Here is a 24,644-nt window from a genome sequence, read left to right as displayed (position 1 = left end):
AAAATTATAACTGTGGTGAGTTCCTGCAAAGAAGTGTTAAGATCTAAGATATTAGTAGTTAAAACAAGCTAATCCTTTCATTCTTTTTCTTGTGACAGCTAATTAAAATGTGGAAGTATATGCAGAGAAAAGCAAGATTCCCATGTTCATAAAATGCTTAAAATCATAATTTAAATTGCTGTAGAGTTATCACTTAAAACTTTTAGTATAACAAACTCAGGAGTTTTCAACAGCTGTACATCTATGGCACACACGCAGTACTAAGATTGAAGGCTAATTGTAAAGTGTCTGGAATACTTGAACACTTGAGAACTTCAGCCCTCAAATACATATATGACAGTATTAGCTTGTGTGCATGTTTCTCTGGCTAGAAATCCCATCTCATTTGCTAAATTCCCTCTCCATTGGGCAGTGAACAATTAGCTTTATTAAAAGCTGCAGTTACATTATGGATTCAAACACTTTGTTAGGCACACACTGTGTGCCAGGCAGTTTGCTGGAAACTAGGGGGTACCAAAATAAATAAAAGATGCCTCTTGCCCTCTTGTGATTAAGATTATAATTCATTGCAATAAGTACAAAGGAGTAAGGGGGGGGACAATAATGAAATACAGTAGTGAAAAATAGTAATAGATCTACGTATTTAGTGCACGCTTTGGATCAGAAATAATGCTAAGTTCTTTAACTGCGTCTTTCATTTACTTTTCACGCTGATATTTTGAGGTAGGCATTTCCCATTTTGCAGGGGGAAAATTTAAGTCTCAGAGAGGGGAAGCAAATTGTTCAATTTCACAGAAGTAGCACATGTGGGAAATGAATCTATATTTTGAAATACCTGGAAATTATTTTTTTGTAATTTTAATTTTTTTTTATTATGTTAGTCACCATACAGTACAGCCCTGGTTTCTGATGTAAAGTTTGATGATTCATTAGTTGTGTATAATTGTTGAAGCTATCAAAAGGTAGCATTTGTCAAAACGTGTGCAACTCTTTGAGATTTCATATGATTTAACTAGAGTAGACGGGACAAATTGAAGAACGTGAATTTCTGTATTATGAGTCAATGAAATACTTTCTATGAAACTGTGGGTGCACAGTGTAGATAAAACCTTTCCATATCTCCTCGGATTGTCTGGTACCTGTAAGGCACTCAATGACTTAAAGATGCCTGGTGCATCAGTGCTCCCTAAATAGGAATATCAGGGCGAAGGAATTATATTAGAACTTCTGATTCAGCTCTTCAAAAGGGAAGTGGCTATTAAGTGCTAGGCCATCTCTTCGGAAATAGACATATATAAATCTACATAAAAAATGTTATCTAGTGTTTTGTTTGCTTGTTTTTCAATTCCCTTTTTGGACAGCATGGGTCCATCAGGGTCTTTGCTCTCCTGCCAAACAGACCGGCAAAGACTAGAAAACCTTTCAGCTTACTGAAGATGTTGCTTAGAAATTGAGCTACATGGCACAACCAGGGGCACACACAATTACCGAGACTTCACATGGGTGGTGCATGCAGCATAACAGAAATAAGATGATCACATGCAGGGAGGTGGGAGAACAGGTAGAGAGAAAGACTAGGCTTTTCTTGAACAAAAGCTCTCCTGGTTGCTCAGCTCTCCCCACTTCCTTCAAGTGTATCTCATTTTGCTTTTTTTTCATATTAAATCAGCATGAGTAGCAACCCTCAACACTCTCCCAACTCCCTCCTTGGCACCGACCCAGCCTGACGATTTGCCCGCAAGTAGCCCTTCTGACCTGCATATTTGGGGAGGATTTAATACAAGGTTTTGGGGTTACTACAGATGAAGAAAAAACCAAATCTTTTCAATATAATAGAAAATGAATCCTAGCCAAGCGTTAAAGAGGATTTGTGGGGCATCTTTGATATGGAGCCCTTATGAAGTTCAGGTATTCAACTGTGAATAAAAATGGAATGTTCAGAGAAGTGGGATATAACCTCTTACTTCTGCCTTAAGAGTCTAACCACCTACCATCTTTATTATCAACTACTGTGCTCTGCGGAGCAGTAATTTCTCAGAAGTTATTTTAAATGCATTACTTCTTAGTGATTATGAGTTTATTACTAAAATTTCCATAATAGGTAGTTTTCTACATCTGCTCTGCTATTTCAGGAAAGAAATCCATCTCCATCTAAACCTGCTACATCAGGGCTTGCTTAAGGAAATGTTTGTGTCTATGAATTAAGATGATTTTCAATCAATAAAGTATTTTCCTACTGAGAAAATTTTTTTTGATTATTTGTATTCAGCAAAGCTGTTGAAATAGGTACTTATTAGAAAGGCTTTAAGATTTTCTAAACATAAAAAATAAAATCATTACAATGACTTAAACAGTTAAAATAATAAAATCAGTAGTATCAACCAAATTTATTTGCTGTGTGGATATTTTCTTTTCTCCAAAGAGTCTTACTGGATGTAGATAATTCATCCCAAGGGTAAAATTCTTAAAAGGAGAAGCTAACAAGTTATTATTCAATTCAGAGAAAAAATGAGCCAACTGGATGTCTGCACAGTTTTAAATTTATTCAAAATAAGGTATTTCAAAACTAGTTGAGCGCTAAGCCCTTTGGAGGCAGGTGTATGTATGAGGGAAATTAATATTTAGTGCAAGGAAGAAAATAAATCTATCTACTTTTGTATATACGTGTCCATATGTATATAGGATATAAAACTATAAATGTATATTGTTGTATATGCACATGCATGTACGTGGAGTGCAGCTATAAACTTCTACATAGAGAAGATAAATTATCAAACATCTAATGAAAAGGTATAAAAAAAGTTAACTTCTGGAAAGATCGAGTGTGATAAGTAAAACTGCTTTAAGGTTTTTAACATAACTCTGACTGCAGTGAATAAATGGGGATTTACGGAAAATCTTCCTAAAGGACTGTTACGTTCATGAGATGGTAAGAAATACCTTCTTAGCTGAGTAATGCATCATTAAGCACCGTTTAGCTTCAGTCGTGAACATTTGGGGGACAATGGCCTTGGCTGAAATACTGCTTTCTCTCTCCGTTTCCAGAGAGTTCAGCAGCCAGAGGAGTGAGATTACACGTTTCCCTGCTGCACGCTGCCTTCTCCTCAACAGCTGCGCGTGTGCAAACTGCACGACACAGATCTGGCTTCCTTAGGTTGCTGACAGAAATTACTACTGAGAACACAGAAAGTTAGTAAGACGCACAGTCTCGTATACAATTACAGGCTTTATCAGATTTTTACTGCGTCTTAAAGAAAGAAAATAGCATCTGAACTCAAAACTTTAGACCTTTCAACCTTGTAGTCCTCATCCTCACGGGGTGATGCTGCCAAGTTCACTTTTAATTAGATTGAGCCGAGTTATATTCACACGACTGTATTCAGGTGGAATAAACGAATCATTAAAATGAAGACTGCGTCATTGATAGACAAGACTGTCCTAAGAAAAAGATAAATTTCAACAGTACAGAAAGCTGAAGCCATATTTTATTTAAGAATGGTATCTGTCTACGTATCTCGTTTGCTGTCCGCTTTCTTTCACTAGAATACAGACTCGTCTGACCGCAGGACTGCTGTTGGTCTTGTTCTCTAGAGTATCCCTGGGCTTACAGTCGTGCCCAGCACGGAACAGACGCTTAATAAATATTTATGGATGAATAAATGAATTTCTCAATCAATTTTATTTAACAGCAGCATATATCATTACAATGTATCGACATATAAATAACAACATACACCAAGGAGAGACAAATGGGAGAACAGCAACACCATATCAATTTTTATCAAAGTGAATGATTTCCAGGGCGGCAACACTCTCAACCTTCTGTGTCTAGATAGCTGTCTTGCACGTATTATGATGTCTAACCGGCTCCATCTGTGTTGGGAGTGTTCAGTTGAATTTGGGGGAGTATTACACACAGATGCCAATACCTAATTTGTCTACAAGGAATCATATTTCTTTCAACATGAATGAGATGGTGGAGCTGTCATAGGTCCCAGACGACCATTTTCACAAAAGCAAATACAAGGAACACGTTTAGAGAAAGGATTCTAGTATTCTTTTTTAAATTACTGAATGATTATGCAATTGCAAAGCCCAAAGAGGTATTATTATGCGAAGATTACATTTTTATACAAAAGACAAATACTAGTATTGCACTATTTTGATAGCAAAAATACTGAGGATATCACTGTCAAACAACAGTTAGCTTACAGAATATTCTTCATGTATATAGGAAACAGATGAATTTCTCAATCATTTTAACTGATTTTTTGGTAGCATGCTTTCTGAAAACCAGCCATGCTTGCAAATTGACTCAATATTTTGGTTTTAAGAATTCTATCTCCAGCCCCTTTAATAACAGGGATGGAAAGGAGATTCTCTATATTAACACCTATAATGCACATTCAAACACTTTATTTCACATAGAACAGGCAAAATTTCAAAAACCTTTAAAGAAAACAACTGTGTATTCAGAAAACAAGCACACAAATTCATAGATATTTACTTTTAGAAAACCTTCACTTGGAATTAGGAGTGATATAATTCCACCTTTATGCACAATGACCTCATTTCAGGATAGGGGAATTTCTATGTGAGAATTGATAAGTGATTCTCTTTCAACATCTATATATTTTCTTGAGAAAGATGAGGATTAATTCTTCTTTTGTTCTAGTATCTCAGAAAAGTCACAGAACTTAAAAAAAAAAATTTTTTTTTCTGGTAGTCCAGAGTTGGTCATCCAAGAAGAATCCCACATGAAAAATTAGCTTAAGTTTACTACACAGGAGAACAAGACTTGAGCCTTAGTTAGGAATGGTCGAACAGCGTGGAACTCATTTCTTTCTTGATCAATTTCTTAAAATAGGATTCTTCATCAGAGGCTGAAAAGAGGAGGACTGTACTGAAGTATGACTTTCCATTACTGTGTCTTTTTAGGAAAAGAAATATATATATATGTATATGTATATATACTGCTTTTCAAGTCCCATGCAACTATTACACAATTAAGCTAGAAGGAGTGTATTCTGCACTCTTACACAAACTGCTGTCGGTTGGTTTGCATTCTAAAATCACAAACTTCCCATCAAGGCTTGGTGCGGTAACACAACATTACTAGCTGGTGACGTGACACAGAGAACACTCATTGCAACACATGAACGCCTCTCTCTGGCATTTTCATGCTTTGACCTCGGTGCCAAAAGTTTTGGAAATAACTTGACATTACTAAAAACCAAAATTACATAAGCTGAAATCTAAATAACATAAAGTACTCTCACTTTACTCAGAGTAAGGCTTCGTAAATAATTAAAAATGTGTTCTGCCTAATGAGACAGGGAGCTGAGGATATAGGTCACCGATTGTTGATCTCCTTCGACCAGCATGGACTCTAAAGGGCGTGCTTGACTTCAATAATATTCTATGATTGAAAAGGTAATTTCTTTAGGATCTCTGTGAAAACACTTCCTTTAGAGTAGTTTTCACGTTATGATGTGACAGAATGGAGCAATCATACTCTCCTTAAGTCTTAGGAGAAGTCTAACAAATTGTATTGTGTATTTGTCACTGGTCAATGAGAAAAATAATCGGTGCAGAACACCCTTTTCACATTAAAAATAAATATAGAACAAAATTTATTTCTAAAGTATTTAGTTGTATAAAACATGCTCATTAAAATCTTTACATTCATATCTCCACTATTATAAACAGACAATGCAAATCATTATCCAATGAATGATTAAACTACTTGAAAGGGATCAATTTTAATACTATGAACTATTATTACATTGACGTCATAAAAAAAAAAGTAACAACAATAATATGGTGTTTACTACCAGTTGTTCTTATGTGACTGGCTGCTGATTTTTCATGTTCATTCTTTTGTCCTTTGGAATGTTAGCATTTCATACATTTCTAACTAGAGTGTGACAGTTTCCATTTTTAACATCTGAGCATCTTTCCAAGAACAACATCACAACAAAAGAGAATACAAATAAAAGTACGGAATGCATCCAAAGCTCAGGACAAACCTATTTAAGTCTGAAGAGACTTCTGTGGCTCAGAACACCCACGTCACCACGATGTAGCCCTCACCCTGTTCACCATTTCTGGGAAATTAAAACTGCCTGTGGACAAGACGGAACAGCATAAAGCACAGACCAAAACTTACCATAATTGTGGTTACAACCACTGTTCTGTTCTCAATAGCTGCCGTGTCATTGCCAAGAGTGGGCACATCTTGAATCAAGACCAATTTATCCATATCATTCCAGTAACCAACCTGCCAAACAGAGAAAAGTCTTGAAAACACATTTTAGAACAGTTTTCTCTAGTTTTTTTGGAACCATGACCGGTATCAATAAATAAGCAAACAAATTTAAAAAGGAGACCAAAAGGAGGTTTTGGAAGTTTTCTTAATTGATAATGAGCCAGTTTTTCTGACGCTAATGATACTGCCTGGTGGTACACTGGGCAACGTTACAATTTACAGTCTTGGAGTAGCCGAGACATTGGAGAAGGAGACGTTCAAAAAAGAATATGGATACAGATGGAATACCATTTTATGTTGAACCTCTCCTAGTGGGATTGACTGGCACCCTCTAAAATTAATTTATATGATTTTATCAATAATGTTAGAGGTTTTACTATAAAGGGAATATGTACAGGATATTTTTAAACAAAAAAGACTTGCATATATATGGCAATATAGAAACAGTTTGGGGTTTTACATAACCTAGCCACTGGGTAAAAATCTGACCATTTCTAAAATGCTAAATACATCACAGGTTAATTTTAATGAATAATATTTTCACTTGCAAAGATTACATTTAAATTTGTATTTTTAAATTTTTAAATCCTTATATTACTTTTTCACCTAGAGGTGAAACGAAGTCCTTTCCATAAAATATATTATTTAATGTACTTTACAAAGTAGTAAACTCTACTGGGGTCCTAAAGGAAATTTAGGGTCCTTTGTATCCTGCCAACTACTACGTACTAGGAATGGCTACCACTTGACTGCTCGCTCTGGGACAGAGCGTCTACATACGCACCTCAAAGTGTACACAAAGCAGTGTAAGGTACGTGCAACTGTGACCCATACTTTGGAGATGAGGACCTCTAACGGCAGGTTACATACACTGCACAAGGTGATTACACTCCAGAGGGGTGAGAATTCAAAACCGAGTTCTGCGTGACACAAAGTCCACACACTTGGCTGTTGGATCCACAACCTCCCCAAATGCGTGTCCATTGAATGCGTGCCAAACTTCTTTCTCGAATTTCTAGATACAGTTGATAAAACTCCTGTCTCTAATAAAATGTATGTAACTGCTTACTGGTCTGTATTCACTGTTTGTTCTAATATGTTTTGGAAGTCTCTCCTGCTTCCTCCAAGTTTCTTGACTGTCATGTTAGTATTTGTGAACGTATTGAAATAAAGTAAGCATTAACATGTCAGAAAGAGGGGCTGTGTTATTCAAGATGTCGCATGTACAATCTCAGAATAGATGGAGGAAATAAATTTTCATTAATATGGTTTGCTGTAGTTCTTAGTTTGATTTGAAATTATAACATCTATCAATTCAGAAATAGTTTTCAAGAGTCCATATGAATCTATTTGTAGCTGACATTTATTTAATAGCTCAGTGAAAAAATTATTTTAAAAACAAGTATGCCTTTGAGACATACGCACATCCTCATACAGCCTCAATTCCTACATGCACTTACAAAAAACAAAAAAACAAAAAAACCCAAACCAACATGTCAGTTGCCTCCTGTTAATTCTCCTTTCCTCATGATGGTCCTACGACATGAAAATAGGTTTTGCAGTTCAGCACTTTGTTACAAGGCAGCCACCTCCAGGTTTCAGCAGCCTGTTCTCTGGGAAAGGCATTTTTCTTTATTAATGAGTTCCCACAACAGAAAAACCACAGATTTGGGACACTCTGAAGAGTCCTCAGATGTTGGCAAGACCTCGACATTTTGAATTTAAAACAGCTTCATGACTATCTGCCCTTAAAAGAGAAATGATTTAGAAGTGCTGACAAGTTAAACTAAAGAGGAAAATTTTACCTAACTGTTTCAGTTTGACTTATATTTATTTGCAATTCTGTGAAAAAAGAAAGCTGTGGTTTGGGGTACGGGACCATTCATGCTAGATCTCATTGGGCCACAGACACACTGGGAAGTGAGTCAATCAGAGTGGACAGTGATATAGGGGTCACTTCCCAAAGAAAGGAATCCTGAAGTTTGAACCGAGAATCTCACATGAGATGGGGTTTCTCTCTCTAGTTCTTCACAACATTTTACAACGTACGAAGAACTTTTCCCATGCCTGGTCTCATTCAATCACAGGGAAGCAGGCATTTTTCCTAGAGACAGAAATTGGGTGAAGGATACTTTTGTAATGCTAGAGCAAAAATACGAAGTGTTTAAATCACACAACTGGCAGGGATGTCAGAAAAATATTTGTCCTCTTTGGACTACTGAAGGTGAATTGTGCATAAATACCACCCAGTGAGTAGACATCTCTGTATTTGCAGCGGCCCTTGCCTGCAATGTAGGGATTGGGTTCAGGAGCAGCCCCTATTCTACTCAAAGCTTGTTCCTTGGAGGGCTGATAGGACCAGACCTGTCCCCGCAAATATGGCTTAATTCCCATACCAGCCCTAAAGAGAACTCTTATGGGCTCTGGGTCTGACAATATTTCGTAGCAGTCAAGAGAGTGAGCTCTGGAGCTAGGTGGGCCCTGGTTTCCACCCTACCTCCATGTCTTTGGAGCTGAACATCCCTGGGCAGGTGCCTTGGTGTCTCTGAGCCTTACTTTTTCCTCTTCTTTAAAATGAGAAAAGATATATCTCACTTTCAGGTTGTTGTGAGGATTAAATATAAAAATGCACATCAATTTTCCATTTCTGCATCTGACCTATCACCTGTTCTCAATACATAAAATTTTTACAACTAGGCGTTCCTGAAAGCACATGCATCTGGCGCTAGGGCATTCCCTGGGGGCCACTGGGCTGGGAAGACTCCACCCCACGTAGGAGCCAGCACTCCCGAAAGAGCTGGGATGAGTCCCTCAATCAGCGCTCCTGTTACAGAAGTCAGACAATCTGATGGGCAGACCCTCTGATCTATTTTCAGAGACAGCTCCCTTGCTGGTAAGTGTTCAATTTACAAGAACGATTGCTCACTTTTCAGACATATTGCCGAGTTTCACCAGCAGCTTGTTTCTCGTGGTAGCTCATTTTTAAGTTTAATATTCCTGACAGAAAGCCCAAGTTGATCGCTGCCACAGAAAAACGAAGACGGATGAGTCTACACGGTTTTACACTTTGTATTTAAGAGTCTTAAATGGGTGTTACCCGAGTGCGGAGACTGTTCCTCACTCTCCCCACTTGCTCTTTAACTTCCCCTCAGAAAACCTTAATTGTCATTACCATCAGGCCGTGGAAGGATGCAGTGCCCTCAACAACTCACTTGCTATTACCGCTCCTTATCACCAGGCTCCTTTTTAAGTTATTCTTTCTTTTATAGCAAGGTCATTTTGCTTTTGGTACTTACTGTTTTGTGACATATGGAACTGTCTTTTGCATCTCAGGAAGCTTCTGTTTAAATGGCCAATTTTGCAATGTCTGGCGGGTGGCAGGAAGGTCCTGCCTCCGTCCGCCAATGAGCCCGTGTTTTAGTGTCCCAGGGAGCACTCTGTCTGCTCCAGAGCTGCCAGAAGGATTTTGCTCCAAATGGGCCTCCTTCTTTCCTGTTGCTGGCTGTGTGCGGACAGAGTGGGTAAAGTCGGTGTGGACGTGGAACTCACTACGTTTCTTCTGGAGCACGTCTCATTGCTGTGCTGTGGGTACTGTCTCTGGGGAAGCCCGTCAGGCAGCCCTCCCTGAGCTGGTGCAGGTAAGCTACACCGTCCCTGTATTAGTTGGCTGCCTGAGCTCAAGGAGATGCCAGAGAGGCTGAAAAGCTAGGGATGGTTTTCATGGCAGCTCCAAATCTCTCCTTCTTGTGCACACAGAAGCACGAACCATGACAGACTGGAGCAAAACGTAACTAGGAGAGCTGCTGACATTTCCCATCTGTGACTTCAACTGTCCTGCCTCCCTGACTCGCCTCAAGTTCTTGCGGCTTCCAGCTTCCGTATACACCTGTCCGAACGCGAACGTCCTGGCTAATGTTAAAGCCTACTTCCTCCACGCAGCCTTCTTTGATTTGTTTTTCTCCAGCTGCAAGTAATCTCCTCCTCTTTAGAATTTCCACATGCCTTCTCTTTAACTGTCATGGAACTTGTACCCACCAAAAAGTAAACTCCTTTACAGCAGGTTTTACTCGGGTGTGATGATGATGCAGAATGGTTCCGAGACAGGCACACCTGAATTAAAATCCTTTTTTTCTCATTTACGAGCCTTAGACAAGTAACTATAACCTGTCAAGCTATAATTTTCTCATTGGAAAAAGGGAGCTAATGGTACTTGCATTATAGGTATGTTGTGACAATTAAATTACACCAAGTCCAGTGTTTGGGACACAGCAGACATTTCAAAATTACAGCTATCATTATTACACTGTAGCAGGAAATTACGTATGAGAAAGTTTTTTAAAACAGCCAAGTGTTCCGACAGAATTTTTAGATAAGGTAACTGAACATGTTTTTGCTGGAGCACCCCAGCTAATCCTACAGAAAAGCAATGTTAAACATTATATATGTTAGGTATAAAATGTCGATAGCCAATTACTGGGGTGGGATCGTATGGTTTCATGATATCAGGTACTTTCTGGATGTTCGGAAGAACATGGATCTGCCTAGCCGCGTCCTACCACCAGTGGAGTTGACTCCCCAAATCCAGGAATCTGGCTGCTTCCCATCCAACCTCCTCGTCCCCTCAATTAGAGTTTCTAGGTGTTTCTCTTGCCCCACTAGCCAAGTGGTAATCTTAATAATCTCATCTTCTAACCTGCTCTTTGTTTCACTCATTGGAATGTGTTTACTTGCTTATTTCAAGAACATTTAGTCAGTTGTAAGTATGCCAACTCCTTAGAAGGCGCTTCCTTTGTTCTCTCTGATGATTTCATAAAGGCCTGCATGGAGGTGAGTATATCTCTAACCTGCAAGGTGTGCTCTCCTAGACAGTAAATTTTGTTTTTCAGGATTCTTTTTGCTAAGTCGTTTTTTTTTTTTTTTTTAATATTGCTTCCACTTTGGATAAAGGATATAAACAGTATATAAATTAGTTTGTTTCATCTTTGGCACACCATTACATATCAATTACATGACACAAGAATTTATTTCAGCACAGATTGTAAAAATATACAATTTATAAGTACTCACATTTAAAAACAAATGTAAAACATCCAGCTACCTTTTACCTGTAGGCCTTTATGAATGTCAAATGCAAACTAAGAACACAGGTTGAGTGTGGCTCACCTTTCTGGGCCCTGTGCTCTTCAGCTCAAACACATCCATTGTGTAATTGACCCTGCGTCCATAGTGGTCAAACTGAACATTCCCTGTCAGTCCTTGAATGCGAACCTATGAATGAAAAAGAAAACCCATACATTTGTTCATTGGCCATTTTGTTTACAGAAATCTTGACTTTATCTGCTAGGCTTATGATAACACATTGGGTAGGAACTATAAGCTATATATAACTCACTAAAAAACCATTGGGTATTTGAGCTGCTGGGATATAAGCTGAAAGATGTAAATCAAAGGGATATAAGCAATTCTGCTCTATTCTTAAAAGATGAATATATTTTGTTTATTATCTAATAAAGAATACTTCCTCAATACTGAAGTGTTGCCTACACAAAAGGAAATATGGTTCATTCACGGTTACTTTTCAGTTCTATCTATGTGTCCACATAACACATTAAATAGTCCTGCTAATCACACTGGATCATATTTCTCCCTGATAATATTAAAATTAAGAAGTTCAAAATATAAATATATTTAAAAATTCAAGTTTACTTTATTCCAAATTTCCTTTTAATTCATTTTTACTTAGGCTCTGAACTCACAGCATTTCAGAACACTTTAAATGTTAATATTAAAAATATACACATATTCCATTAATCATTTGAAAAATAATGTTTGTATAACCCAAAAAGAGCAAAATAAACAAATTACTTAATCCAACGTTACAAGGCAATATAAAGATCTACTGAGGTAGTCACTAGCAGTGTTTAAAAAATACTTCTGGATCTTGTACTTTCTGGTCCCAGCATAGGCTGCACTTCCTGGAGCCCTTGTAGTCAGGTAGGCCTCTGTGGTAAAGCAAGTGAGCTGTAAACAGCTATGACAGGTGCCACCAATGGGCCACAGCATTTAATTGCCAATTCAAAACCTTCTTTAACTTGGTTACCCTTTGTGGCATTTTAGATGGTAGCTGCTCTGTCAGCCTGGGTCCCTGAGTGATTACAATACGCAGAATACCCCTCCTAATCTAATGTGTATTTGAGTGAGAAACACTCTTGTTCAAAGCTCTTGGAACTTGGGGTTATTTATTACTGTGGCATAACCTAGTTTATCTTGACTAAGCATCTACATAAGATATAAACAGTATTCTACTCAGTATTTTATTTAGAAATGCCTCAAAAATGATAATGGCTTAATACATTAAAATGGCAACTGTACTATATATTTATTCTCAGATAAATTATTCCATTTTCTTGAATACGCCACTTAAACAGGGCTGTGAAATAAACTGCACTTAAATAAAATTGTGAGTTACCTGTTTGAGCGTCCTCTCCATGTCAATTCCCTGGCCCCAGGGAGCCGCAGGATTTGCCAGACAATCCCCAGCATTTCCTCTCCTTGAAATATCAATTTTCTGTCTTCTAAGATTGCGGAACGTTTCGGCCATCACAAGGACTCCATCATAAGTCAGAGCAGATGTGTACTAACAAAATGAAAGTAATTATAATGGTGAATGGTAAAATCTTATAAGTCCAGAAACAGTGTGGGGGCCTTTTTTTTTTTATGTTTATGACATTAAGCACCTTCCTGTTGAAGGATAGTTAAGTTACTGATAATGAATTGATTCTCGCTTCAGAAATTTCTATTATCATTTTATTACAAAGAATGTATACCAAATTTTATCATTCTGATTTTTTTTTTCTAATTAGGCTCCATGCACAGTGTAGAGCCCAACGTGGGGCTTAAACTCAGGACCCTGGGACCCTGATCGAGACCCGAACTGAGATCAACAGTGGGACGCCTAACTGACTGAACCAACCAGGCACTCCTTTACCACTCTGATTTTAAAAGGAGAAAACACACTCTGAAGAATAGAAATTCTAACGCACAGTTTTCCATCAGCTGAGAAAAGCGAGACCTCTTTTGGTTGTGTTGGAGTAGAAAGAGATAATGGGTAAGGGCTAAGTGCATGACTGCCATGGTCCGCCTGGAGGTCACGTGCTGTGGTTCAGTCTCAGAAGGGCAGGGATGCCTCTTTTGAAATGCATAGCAGGGCTCCTTGAGATTTAATATGTGTTTACTGACTTGAAGTGTATATGTTGGTTTCATTTCTCAGAAGAATGTGGGAATGTTCACCGCTCCTTAGATCGAAGATGCCAGAAATAACACCTGCTGATTTAACAGATGTGTGTGCACTGGTCACTGTGCTCCACAGGAATGAGCATGGTTATGCCCACACCTGTTGTGAGTGTGTGCGGGAGCGCTGAGTCGCTCCCCTACACTTCCACTGTCACCTAGGGTCAAAGTGGAAAAGTGAAGTACACGCCATGTGCTGTCTGACAACTTCCCCTCACTTCTCTGTCCGAAAAGACAAAGTCCTTGGGGAAACATGATTAAGGATAGGAAAGGCACTACTCAGAGGAAAACCAGAAGAAAATGTAACTCAAATTTAAGCTGAAAATAAAAGGAACAGGGAACATGTGTACAGTTTGACTAGGGACTTCCTGAACACGTGGAAAAGGGCACAATTCTCCCGAAGCAAGGCAGAGCACCAACCACGAATCATGACAAGAAAACCTGCATGATCTGTTTCAGGAATTCCATATGCTCAATTCTCTGGAAGGCACACATTCGAAGCCTGTACCAAAGTAGTTCTGTGCTGTGGAATATGGAGGACGATCTCCTTGCTTGGCTGCTTGCAAAAGAAAAACAAATCACTTGAATTCAAATTGCAGGAAGCACACTTAGGCCACAGGAGTAGGAGGCACACCAGCCAGCATTCCAGGAAAGAAAGGCTGAAATGTGGATGAGATAAAGAAGATAAATTCTAACAAGAGCCTTTCAGTGGTAGAGAACCTAGTAAAAATCCTCATAAGAATGATGTATGTGAGACGTGTAAATTACCAGCCTTGCAATACATTCTGCAAAGACGTGACAGAATAGGCTTTTGGACAGGCTCACCCCCTCACCATTGTTTGGACAGGCTCACCCCTTCACCGTTGGGATGGGAGGCTGACAGAAATGAAGGGCTTAAGCAAGGTGCAAAACCAAACAGGAATATACTGCCTCCCCTGCATGGACGAAGTACATCTTTGAGTAGAGAGAGCCATCAAATCATTTTGTGTTGTTTTGTTTTGTAAAGTAAGAAAATAAAAACAAGAAATAAAGTAGAACTTACTAAAGACATAAAGGGCATGAGAAGAACGCACTGCTAGTATTTTAGGATCAAGAAAGGAAAAAAGAGAAAAACACTGTTGCTTTTTTAATAGGAAGGAAGAAGCTGAGAAGAGCTGGCACCAAAAAGCAAATGCACTTGCTGTGTTTAAGAAGTCCACCCGTTTGTACGAAACAAGTGAATTAGAGAAAAGGACAGATGTCATACCGAGTGAAGCAGAGCAAAGCGGACAGTCGGCTAGAGCAGCAAAGGGCTTCGCCAGGTCACAGAGCTGAGACATGGAAAGAGGCTGTAGTTTAAATAGGGTTTACCTTTTCAAGGGATTGAATTCCCTTCTACGTGCCTGACTGTGTTAAAGTCCGAGAAGTCATATTTATGGGCACACACTTCTAGATGGCAGCTAGAAGATTCTTATTGAAGAAATACTTCATTTTAAGGCAGGGTACAACTAAGGTCTTGGCCAAGAGTTACTTCCTACTTTAACCAGTGATTTCAACGGTGAAGTGAGTTCCATTTACCAAGGTTTTTAGATAACGAGACAGAGTTTGGCAGAATCATAGTGCAGCATCAAGAGTCCAGGCTTCGGAAAGAAAGAACTGTGTGAATTCTAACTCTACTCCTAGTTTTACAGGAATGTGTACATTTTTCAGTTATGGATCACAAAACTGAGCAAACTGAACCAAACGAGGTAACAGTGACTATTTCCTGTGGCGGTTGCAAGAATGAAATAGCATATGGCATCCATGTGCTGGACACTGGCAGGGAAGCCAAGGACAAGAAGGATGTGTCCCAGATCGTTATTGCTCCACGGGAGTTTAGAGAAGGGCAAGAACAAGTACACAAACAATTGCGTTAAGTCCTTGGTGAGAATAACACCGTCAAATATTATGGAGATTACACAGTAGAAAGGGCTCATGTTTTCTGGAAAACTAAGGAAAGGCTTGTAGAGAAAGTAGCATTTGAGATAACAGCTCAGTAGGTGGTTGGATGTGACAGATGGAAATGAAATGGAGGACAGCGGAGGTCGAAGCAAGAGCACAGGGACCGGGAGGGAGGGGAAATGCAGGGCAGTTCAATTTGGCTGACCAGAAAGGGAGCGGAAGCACAGCTGACTGCAAAGACTTGCTGGGACTGTACTGTGCAACACCTTTATTCCAGAAGATTTCTGTTGCTTTAGGCAGGGAGTCACAAGATCAGAAATCACGTTTTACATCTTTGATGGGACACCAAAAAAATCAAGTACAGTTCAAGGGAGTGCATTTGATCCTCCTTGATTCATGAATCCCGTAATTGTAAATTTGCCTACTTGCTAAGATTTGTTTGTGACCCCCAAATCAATCCTCGTGGTGGGCCATTTGCAGACGTGGGTAGAGTGGTGAAACATTTGAGTCATGGAACACACACCCGGCTGCAACCAGGCAAGGAACCAGTCTGCCATCTTGCCTGATCTCTCGTACTGTAAACACGTACCTTTGGAGGAGTCTCAGATCCTGGATACTCTCTCTGGTCTAGTTTCTTCCAACGATCCATTAGTTTGGTTACCATAGGTGTGTTAAAATCGACCAACTGGAATCCTGTAACATTCGCTCCACCGTGTATAAATCTCTCAAGAGAAATATCCTTGAATCCCTATAGAAATCAATACGACAGTTTGTTAAATTTAGCTCATTATACATTTCAGCTCTTCAATGGTAACAACGTAAGTTAATAACCAACCTAGATGTATATCTATCCAGGTTTCTAATAAAGCAATGGCTGGAAACAGGTGGAGGGTTCATTTATGCCTAATTTAGCTGTTAAAATCTGTTATCCAAAATCTAATATATGAGAAAAGGATAAAAATATTTTCGGTTTAACTCAACTTAACAGGTATTTCCTGAATGCCTCTGCATGCCTTTTATGAAGCATGGAGGCAGATATAGGAGATGAAAATGATACCATCAAAAAGTCTCTGGTTGAAGGCATAATTGCCCTCTGATACAGATAAGTAGAAATGTGTCTTATGTGAAGGGAATATCAAGGTATTATGATGACACTTTGAGTCTGTGATGGGTAGTACCTTTTTAGAGGGGTTCAGTTTAATTACGAAGTGGTCTAAAAGCAGACAGAGCCAATACTTTGAGCCAAGGAGGGTAAAAACTTTGATTATATGAATCACTACAAACTTCAATCCCTGGGACATGGTAATGGAAGAGAAGACAGCAAGGCAGGCTATTCGTGGACTTCTGTGCTTCTGTGTAGTGGGAAACAAGATGGCGTTCACCAGGTGGGCTGTGGGAAGAGTGTTCTCTCTTGGTCCATGGCAGTTACGTGAGTTGCAAAAGTATTGGAAAGTTATTTTCCCCTTCTCCTTCCTTTCTATCTATCTATCTATCTATCTATCTATCTATCTATCCTCATTTAATTTTTTTTGTACCTGGCCTGTTTTATTCCTGCCAAGTATTTAAGGTGTCTTACAAAAATAAACACTCAATACAAAATGTAAAACATGGGCAATTACAGGAAAAGGGAAAAAAAAACCTATTAGGTAAGTGAATTAATAAAACCGAAGGTATTGGCTCAGAGAAAAGTAACCCCCCCCCAACACAAACACATGGGCACACATGGTCATAAGTTTCTAGTATCTGTAGTTGCTTTTTCTTGTTTGTTTTCTCTTAGTAGTTAGTAAAATTGAAAAAAATTTTAAATATATATTTTTTATTTTTTTTAAGATTTTATTTATTTATTGAGACAGAGAGAGAACAAGTGGGGTGGGGGCAGAGGGAGAAGCAGACTCCCCGCAGATCAGGGAGCTCAATGACACGGGGCTCGATCCCAGGACCCCGAGATCATGACCTGAGTCAAAGGCAGACGATTCACTGACAAGCCAGCCAGGTGCCCCAAGGTTTTTTTTGGGTTTTTTTTTTTGGTATGTGAATTTGATTCAATTGTATGAGTGAACTAAGGGAAAGTGTTTTGTTTTTCTATTTTTTGGTGAAAGTAAACTATGCAGCTGTGATGCTGCCATTAGCACGGGAATCGGCGCAACAACCGGGGAGAAGACCGGAACCTGGTGCAGCCTCTGCCGCAGTGTGTCTCAGCCTCAATTTCGGAAACTTCTGTGTTTCCGTTAATAACAAAGCAGGTTATATACGCGCACTGCTGTTTGGCTATCTAAGAAGAAACAGCCCAGTCTATTGACAGCTAAGCGAAGTTGCTATGGGAAACCCCAGGCGTGTGTATTTATAGCTGATACTGATGGTGGGTTTCCTGTGTGTTGGGCACTGTGCTGAGCACTTGACACAGATGATCTAGTCTGGTTCTCCTAGCGAGATGTGAGATACACCCTGTTATTAGACTTATTTTACAAATAAGGAAATCAAGGCTCAGCAGATTAAAAGATCATGCAGCAAAATGTGGTAGAACCAAGATGGCTCTTGCATTGGTCTTTTTCGCCCTACGCTCCTATGGATTCTTACCCAAGTATGCGTGTTCTTAATTTTGTATTTATGAACAATGTCCCTAGGAGAGAGAGGGTGATACTGTCGAAAACTGTCCACGCCCTGAATCCACCTCTGTAACTTCCTGGCTGAAGGGTTCCCATGTGCAAAACGAGAAAAACAATGCTAAAGTCACTAGCACATCTGGTCTGAGTTCAGTAAATGATAGCTGTTATTAATTAATTCCCTCAACAAATATTTATCTCCTGCCTATTTTGTGCCAGCTAATTTGACAGCTCATCAGTAACTTTCTCATTTCACTGGGAGAGAAACTAGACACTGGAAAGCACATCTATGTTTCTGAAATGGGAAAAGCACTGTCCATCAATCTCTAGCTAGTAAAATGTCAGCTGAACATTTGTTTGCTTCTATGAGAAGACAGGGTAGACCCAAGGGCAGGCAAAAACATGTGAGTTTTCTGCAGGCCGCAGCGATCCAACGATTGCATTAGTTGCTAACTGATGACGTCATTAGTTTCTTTCACTAGTGGCTGAAACAGAACACCTGCCACGCTTCCTTCCACAGTGTCTCCCACAGCCGCAAGACACACAGGCGAAACCGCGGCCTTCGGAAAAACCATCTGATAGCAAGTCTCACTGATAAGTAACAGTCCACGTTTCTCTGAGTCCATCCTGCTATGCTGAAGGTAAAGGAAAAACTATCACCACATCAGACTGTAAGCATCTTTCAGTTCTGACCCGAATGAGTGGTGGGTGGCTCAGTTAACTTCAGCTATGTCTGAGTACAGGCAATATTTTTCCTTTCACACACTTTAGAATAGTTTTATATAGAAAAGTGATAGGACCTAGGCTATGAAGTCATTTTCTTGGAAGCTGCTACCCTGGTGCCTACTGAGCTTCAGTTTTTACCAAGAGAGTATTGTGAAACCAAGGTTCTAGGGACACTGTTGGAAAATTGTAACTCACAGTGTGTGTGTGTGTGTGTGTGTGTGTGTGAGAGAGAGAGAGAGAGAGAGAGAGAGAGAGAAATCAGTGGTTAGTAACTAAGTAAACAGTATATATAGTCTCTTTATATAATATACTGACATCCTAAGGAAGGACTGACTTCCAACTTGGTTTTCCTTTTAATTTCCATTGACAGTTCATACATCCTCTAGAGGTAAAGAAGCAAAAAGAAATTAATAAATGGCAGGACTTCAGATATCCCGCTATTGATGTAAATCTGTAGGTCCCTCACGTCACAGGCGGTTAATAAATGCTTGTCCTTTAGGGTGTGTCTAATTCGGATTACATTTCTGCTATTTTGCTTTTCAGGCTCAAAGGACGATTAAATCATATTGAGACAGGTCTCATACGGTTAACAGAAGGGCTTCCAAGTAGAATGGGAGAGGTTTCCTTTTAACATCTTTTAAAAACCAGGTTGTTAAGAAATTGACTTAAAGTATCTGTTTTTGGTGATCAAGTATTTATATGGTGGACTCAGATATGCTCAATGCAGAAAAGTTAAAAATACAGTAGGCACAAACAAAAAAGTAAAACAATGTCTTCAAGTTCATGGAATCTTGAGTGGGATCATTGCCCATGAGTAAAAACATGCTAGTCTGCAAAAATGGGGAGCTGAGTTCTAGTCCCCATTCTGACATCAACCAGACGCCTACATGTGGACAAATCACTTTACTCTCTGTATCTTAACTTCCTTACCTTCTAAATGAGGCATGGATGGTGTGTGCATGTCTGTGCGTTTGTGTGTGGTGAGGTAGGGACAGGTAAGCAAGAGCTGTGGTTAATCTTTAATGATATACCCTGATCATTCCATAATTGTATACAACTTCATGAAAGAGCCAGGTGTTCTCCTAGATGTGAAGTGAATATATTTTAAAAAATTAGAAATCTAAATGAGAGTAAGATTTTAAGAATTCGCCTTGCAGGTGCAACAATGTCAACAGTTTCGTGTTGCTCCTGGTGACCATATTTAAATGCTCCGACTGCTGGGGGAGGGGAGAAGAAAGCTCTGAATACCGATACAGAGAATGTCTCTAAGGCCACATCCCCCTCAAGGGTGGTGTGGAAATATCTGAATGAATGCTCATTTTGTGGCTACATCAGGTATTTACTAATTTTGATTTATTTATTATTTGCAAACAGGACAGAGTTTCAATCTTGCTTTTGAGACTGAGGTTCTGTGTGATTTTGGGTAAATTACATTGAAGCCCATTTTGCAGTCTATAGAATAAATAAACATCTAAGTTGAGGGTTAATTAGAACAATTAGAGCAACAAAATAAACACAATGACAGAAGCTGGGTGCTGGAGGATAGGCAGCCCTTCAACAAAGAGGGAGGGTAAGGGCACTTTTTAGAAGGTCAAATAAGACATTGTTTTTTCCCCTAATGAGCTTGCAATGTCCTAGTAATGTCTTATTTGTAGCTGGTGACAGGATGCTGGACAATACTTGGTACAGAGGAGGGGTAAAATAATGTTTTCATGGATGAAAAAAATTGCATTCTATATTATTGGTTGCTAGCGTGACTTGTGAGCCCAGAAGAGGCACTATCAGATTAAGTACAAAGGACAGCTTTCTGGAAGAAGTGACCGTGTATCAGAATTGGGGGGAGTAAGGATTGCCTGTCAGGGAGACAAAGCTAAAGCTGCAAAGAGAAAAGAGCTATCAGGTGTCTGGGAACTAGTCTGGTTTCGGGAAAGGGCATGTGTGGGCTGCAGTGGGAGAGAGGATCGGGGGTTAGGAGGGATAAAACTGGAAGGGTTTTGTGTCTTAGGCACAACAGCGTCAATACTCCACCCGTGAGGATGTTGGCAGCACGGAGCGTAGGTTTGGTGGGAGGTGGTAACACATGGGCAATGGCAGTGTGTCCTTTTGAGAACTGCATGTTTTATGGACAGGTGAGATGACAAGCATTAGCAGGGAGGCTTGGAGCGATCTCAGGGTCTTTCCCTTTCACAGAGCCCCCGAAAATCCTTTTACTGCATTTGCAGCCTGGAGCCAAAGAAATAATTTAAGCTGGGAAATGATATGATCATACCTGTCTTAAAAACAAATAAACAGACAAAAAACAAAAAAACCCGTGAGCAAAGTAAACAAAGAACTGTAAACGAGAAAGTCGATGGGCAAAGTAGGAATGCATTTTCTTACTTAAATCTCTGAAAAACAGATTATAGTGAACCAACAGATAAAGATTCCCTGCTTCTAATTATCTTGGAAATGTGTAGAACAGAGTTTAATCTAATGAGATACCATGCGCTTTCACCAGTACTTCTAGATGATAGGTATGTCAAAAACATTCCCACATACAAACCAAAAACAGGACAGAGAAAAGAAAGATTTCAGCCATCTTTCCTTTCTTACAAATTTCGCTCATCCTTAAAATGCCATTGTTAATGACTGTGGCAGTGATATCACAGGAAAACTTCAAGAATCGGGAGGGTCCTGTCCCTGCGCTTACGCATCAGGCACTGCTCATGCTATTTAGATGGCATCAGCTCCTGGTGGGTCTCCCTGGACCACGGACAGGCTACCGTTTGAGTCATAAAGGAAACGGAGCCTCGTTTCTTTCGGCCCCTGGCTGGAGCTGGGGTCCCAGCACACTGTAGGAGCGGCAAAGGGAACCAGTGGGACATGGAGAACATCAATCTCTCCCCGTTTCATCACGACAGAAGGATGTATGAGATTGAATCATAGTTAATTGAAGATGATAAACTGAACTTGACGATAATGAAAAGACAGTTTGAGTAGAGCTGATGAGCTTTACAGCCCATTTGCATCCTTACTCATAATGAAATGGAATATTATTTTATTTAAATATGTGGAATCTGCCTTTGATATTTCAGGCAAAGGATTTAATGGCCATTAAGAAGCCAATATTTCTGGGATATTACTTGTTTGCTTTCTCAGTTTAGAGGATTATCATTTGGAAAGAATCCAAAAAAATATCCATGATGAAATTTGGCTTCTCTGTGGAGATAACCCTGCTTAAATAAGGGAGCTCCTTGACTTCTGCAAAGATGTGTGCCTGTCAATTCATGACCTATCTTAGGCAGCACATAGTGATGTCTGATGTCTGCCTTGCTTCAATCTTCTCTTTTTGGTGAATACGAGTTGGCCTTCATACCTTCTGCTTTCTTTTTCAACATTATGACTATAGAATATATTATAGTGTGTGGACTACTTGTAGCCACCAGTAACCAATAAGAATTGCCATTTTCGAAACCAGTTCTTGCTACTATGTTAAATCAGTCTTTTCTTCAGCTTTATTGAGGTATCACTGACAAGTGCACTTGTAATATATCTAGTGTACAATGAGATCATTTGATGTACATATACCTCGTGAAAGCGTTCCCACCCTCGAGTTAACTAACACATCCATCACCTCACATGTTTACCTTTATTTTTTCTCTTTTGGTGAGAACCCTTAAATTCTACTCTCTTGCAAAATTATTTAATACGGTATTATAAACTATGGCCACCATGTTACTTATTAGATTCCAAGACCATATTCATCTCATAACTGAAAGCTTGTACCCTTTTACCAACTTCTTCCTACTTTCCCCACCCTCCAGCTCCTGGCTAGCAACACTATATTCTCCAGGAGTTAATCTATGAGTTAGATTTCTTAAAAGAATTTCCAACATAGGTGATATCATGCAGTGTTTGTCTTACTCTTTGTTCTTTCACGTAGCATTATGCCATCCTGGTTCATCCATGTTACCAGAAATGGTGGAGTTCCTTCTTTTTTTAGCTTATGTGCGGGTGTGTGTGTGTGTATAAAAGTATATCAATGAATTATCCATTCATCTGTTGATGGACACTTCGGCTGTTTCTATACTTTGGCTACCGTGAATAATGCTACAATGAACCTATGTTCATTGTAGAGATGATCTTTTTGATATAGGTATCTTTGGTATAGATATTTGGTATATATATCTTTTTGATATAATGATTTTTTTTCCTTTGGATATATACCTAGAAGTTGGATTGCTATTTTTAATTTTGTGAAGGATTCCTATATTGTTTTCCACAGGGGCTGCCTCAGTTCCCATTTCCACCAACAGTGCACAGGGATTCCCATTCTTCTAAGCCTTTACCAGCATTTGCTTCTCTCTTTCACATAACAGCTATGCTAAGAGACGTGAGCTAATATCTCATTGTGGCTTTGATGAGCATGTCCCTAATGATTAGTGACGTTGAGCACCTTTTCATGTACTGTTGGCCATCTGTATGTCTTTTTTGTTAAAATAGTCCTTTGCCCATTTTTATTATTTATTTATTTAAAAGATTTTATTTATTTATTTGAGAGAGTGAGTGAGTGAGAGAGAAAGCGCACAAGCCAGAGGGAGAGTCAGAGGAAGAAGCAGACTCCCCACTGAACAGGGAGCCCAACGTGGGGCTGGATCCCAGGATCCCAGGATCAAGACCTGAGCTGAAGGCAGACGCTTCACCAACTGAGCCACCCAGGTGCCCCCCTTTGCCCATTCTTTAATTGAGGTTATTTGTTTGTTGTTGTTTGGGGTTTTTTTTTTTTTTTGCTTGCTATTGAGTTGTAAAAATTCCTTGTATATTAACCCCTCATCAGATATATGGTTTGCAAGTATTTTCTCCCATTCTTTAAGCTGCCTTTTCATCTTGTTGATGGCTTCCTCTGCTAGGCAGAAGCTTTTTAGTTTGTCGTGGTCTCACTTGTTTATTTCTGCTTTTTGTTGCAGTGCTTTTGGAGTCAAATCCAAAAAAACATTGCTAAGATCAGTGTCAAGGGGATTGTCTGTAATGTATCTTCTTACATTTCCTAGGCTTTCCTCTAGGAGTTTTACAGTTTCGGGTCTCATGTTGAAGAATTTAACCCATGTTTGAATGAATTTTTGTGTATGGTGTTAAGATAAGGGCCCCGTTTGCATGTGAATATTTAGTTTTCCCAACAGCATTTATTGAAGAGACTCTCCTTTTCCCATAGTGTACTCTTGGCTCCTTTGATGAAAGTTAATTGGCCATATATGCCAGAGTGTATCCCTGGGATCTATATTCTGTTCCACTGATCTGTGGGTCTGTTTTTATTCCAAAACCATACTGTCTTGATTATTACAGCTTGTTAATATAGTTTGAATCAGGAAGTGCGACGCCTCCAGCTTTGTTCTTCTTTCTTAAGATTGCTTTAGCCATTCAGGGTCCATACAAACTTCAGGACTGTTTTTTCTATTTCTGTGAAATATGCTATTTTAATCTTGATAGGGATTGTATTCAATCTGTAGACTGCTTTGGGTAGTATGGAAATTTTAACAATACTTCAATTCTATGAACACACAATATTTTTCCATTCATCTGTGTCTTCTTTCATCTGTGTCTTAGAGTTTTCAATGTGCAGATCTTTCACCTCCTTGGTTAAATTTATTACTAAGTACTTAGATTGTTTCTGAAGCTTTTGTAAACAAGACTGTTTTCTTAATTTCTCTTTCTGATAGTTTGTTGTTATTGTATAGAAACACAGCTGAATTTTATATATTGATTTTGTATTCTACAACTTTAATAAAGTCATTTATTCTAATAGTTTTTTGGTGGAATCATTAAGGCTTTCTATATATAAATATTGTATTATCTACATC

The 24,644-nt window shown here is 39.1% G+C and overlaps 1 protein-coding gene across 10 annotated transcripts in view; it reads right to left on the bottom strand.

The window, feature by feature from the left end:
* Nucleotides 1-24,644, bottom strand: part of GRIA4 (glutamate ionotropic receptor AMPA type subunit 4) — a 368,862-nt gene that overhangs the window by 54,644 nt on the left and 289,574 nt on the right. For 9 of the 10 annotated variants that reach the window (XR_004626994.1, XM_034665671.1, XM_034665670.1 and 6 more), the window contains exons 7-10: nucleotides 16,068-16,226; nucleotides 12,738-12,905; nucleotides 11,432-11,536; nucleotides 6,170-6,280 (exon numbers count right to left, since the gene is read on the bottom strand). Coding sequence is in view for 9 of the 10 variants with exons in the window: in XM_034665671.1 (XP_034521562.1) it covers nucleotides 6,170-6,280; nucleotides 11,432-11,536; nucleotides 12,738-12,905; nucleotides 16,068-16,226 (543 nt within the window). In the remaining variant the exon portion in view is untranslated. Of the gene's footprint in view, nucleotides 1-3,669; nucleotides 4,884-6,169; nucleotides 6,281-11,431; nucleotides 11,537-12,737; nucleotides 12,906-16,067; nucleotides 16,227-24,644 lie in introns of those variants that run through there. The other variant, XM_034665678.1, reaches the window with a different exon arrangement.

The sequence above is a fragment of the Ailuropoda melanoleuca genome, chromosome 8, assembly GCF_002007445.2.
Source record: "Ailuropoda melanoleuca isolate Jingjing chromosome 8, ASM200744v2, whole genome shotgun sequence".
NCBI classification, from domain to species: Eukaryota; Metazoa; Chordata; class Mammalia; order Carnivora; family Ursidae; genus Ailuropoda; species Ailuropoda melanoleuca.
The sequence above is the reverse complement of the archived record's forward strand: the minus strand, read 5'-3'. Positions and strand labels throughout refer to the sequence as shown.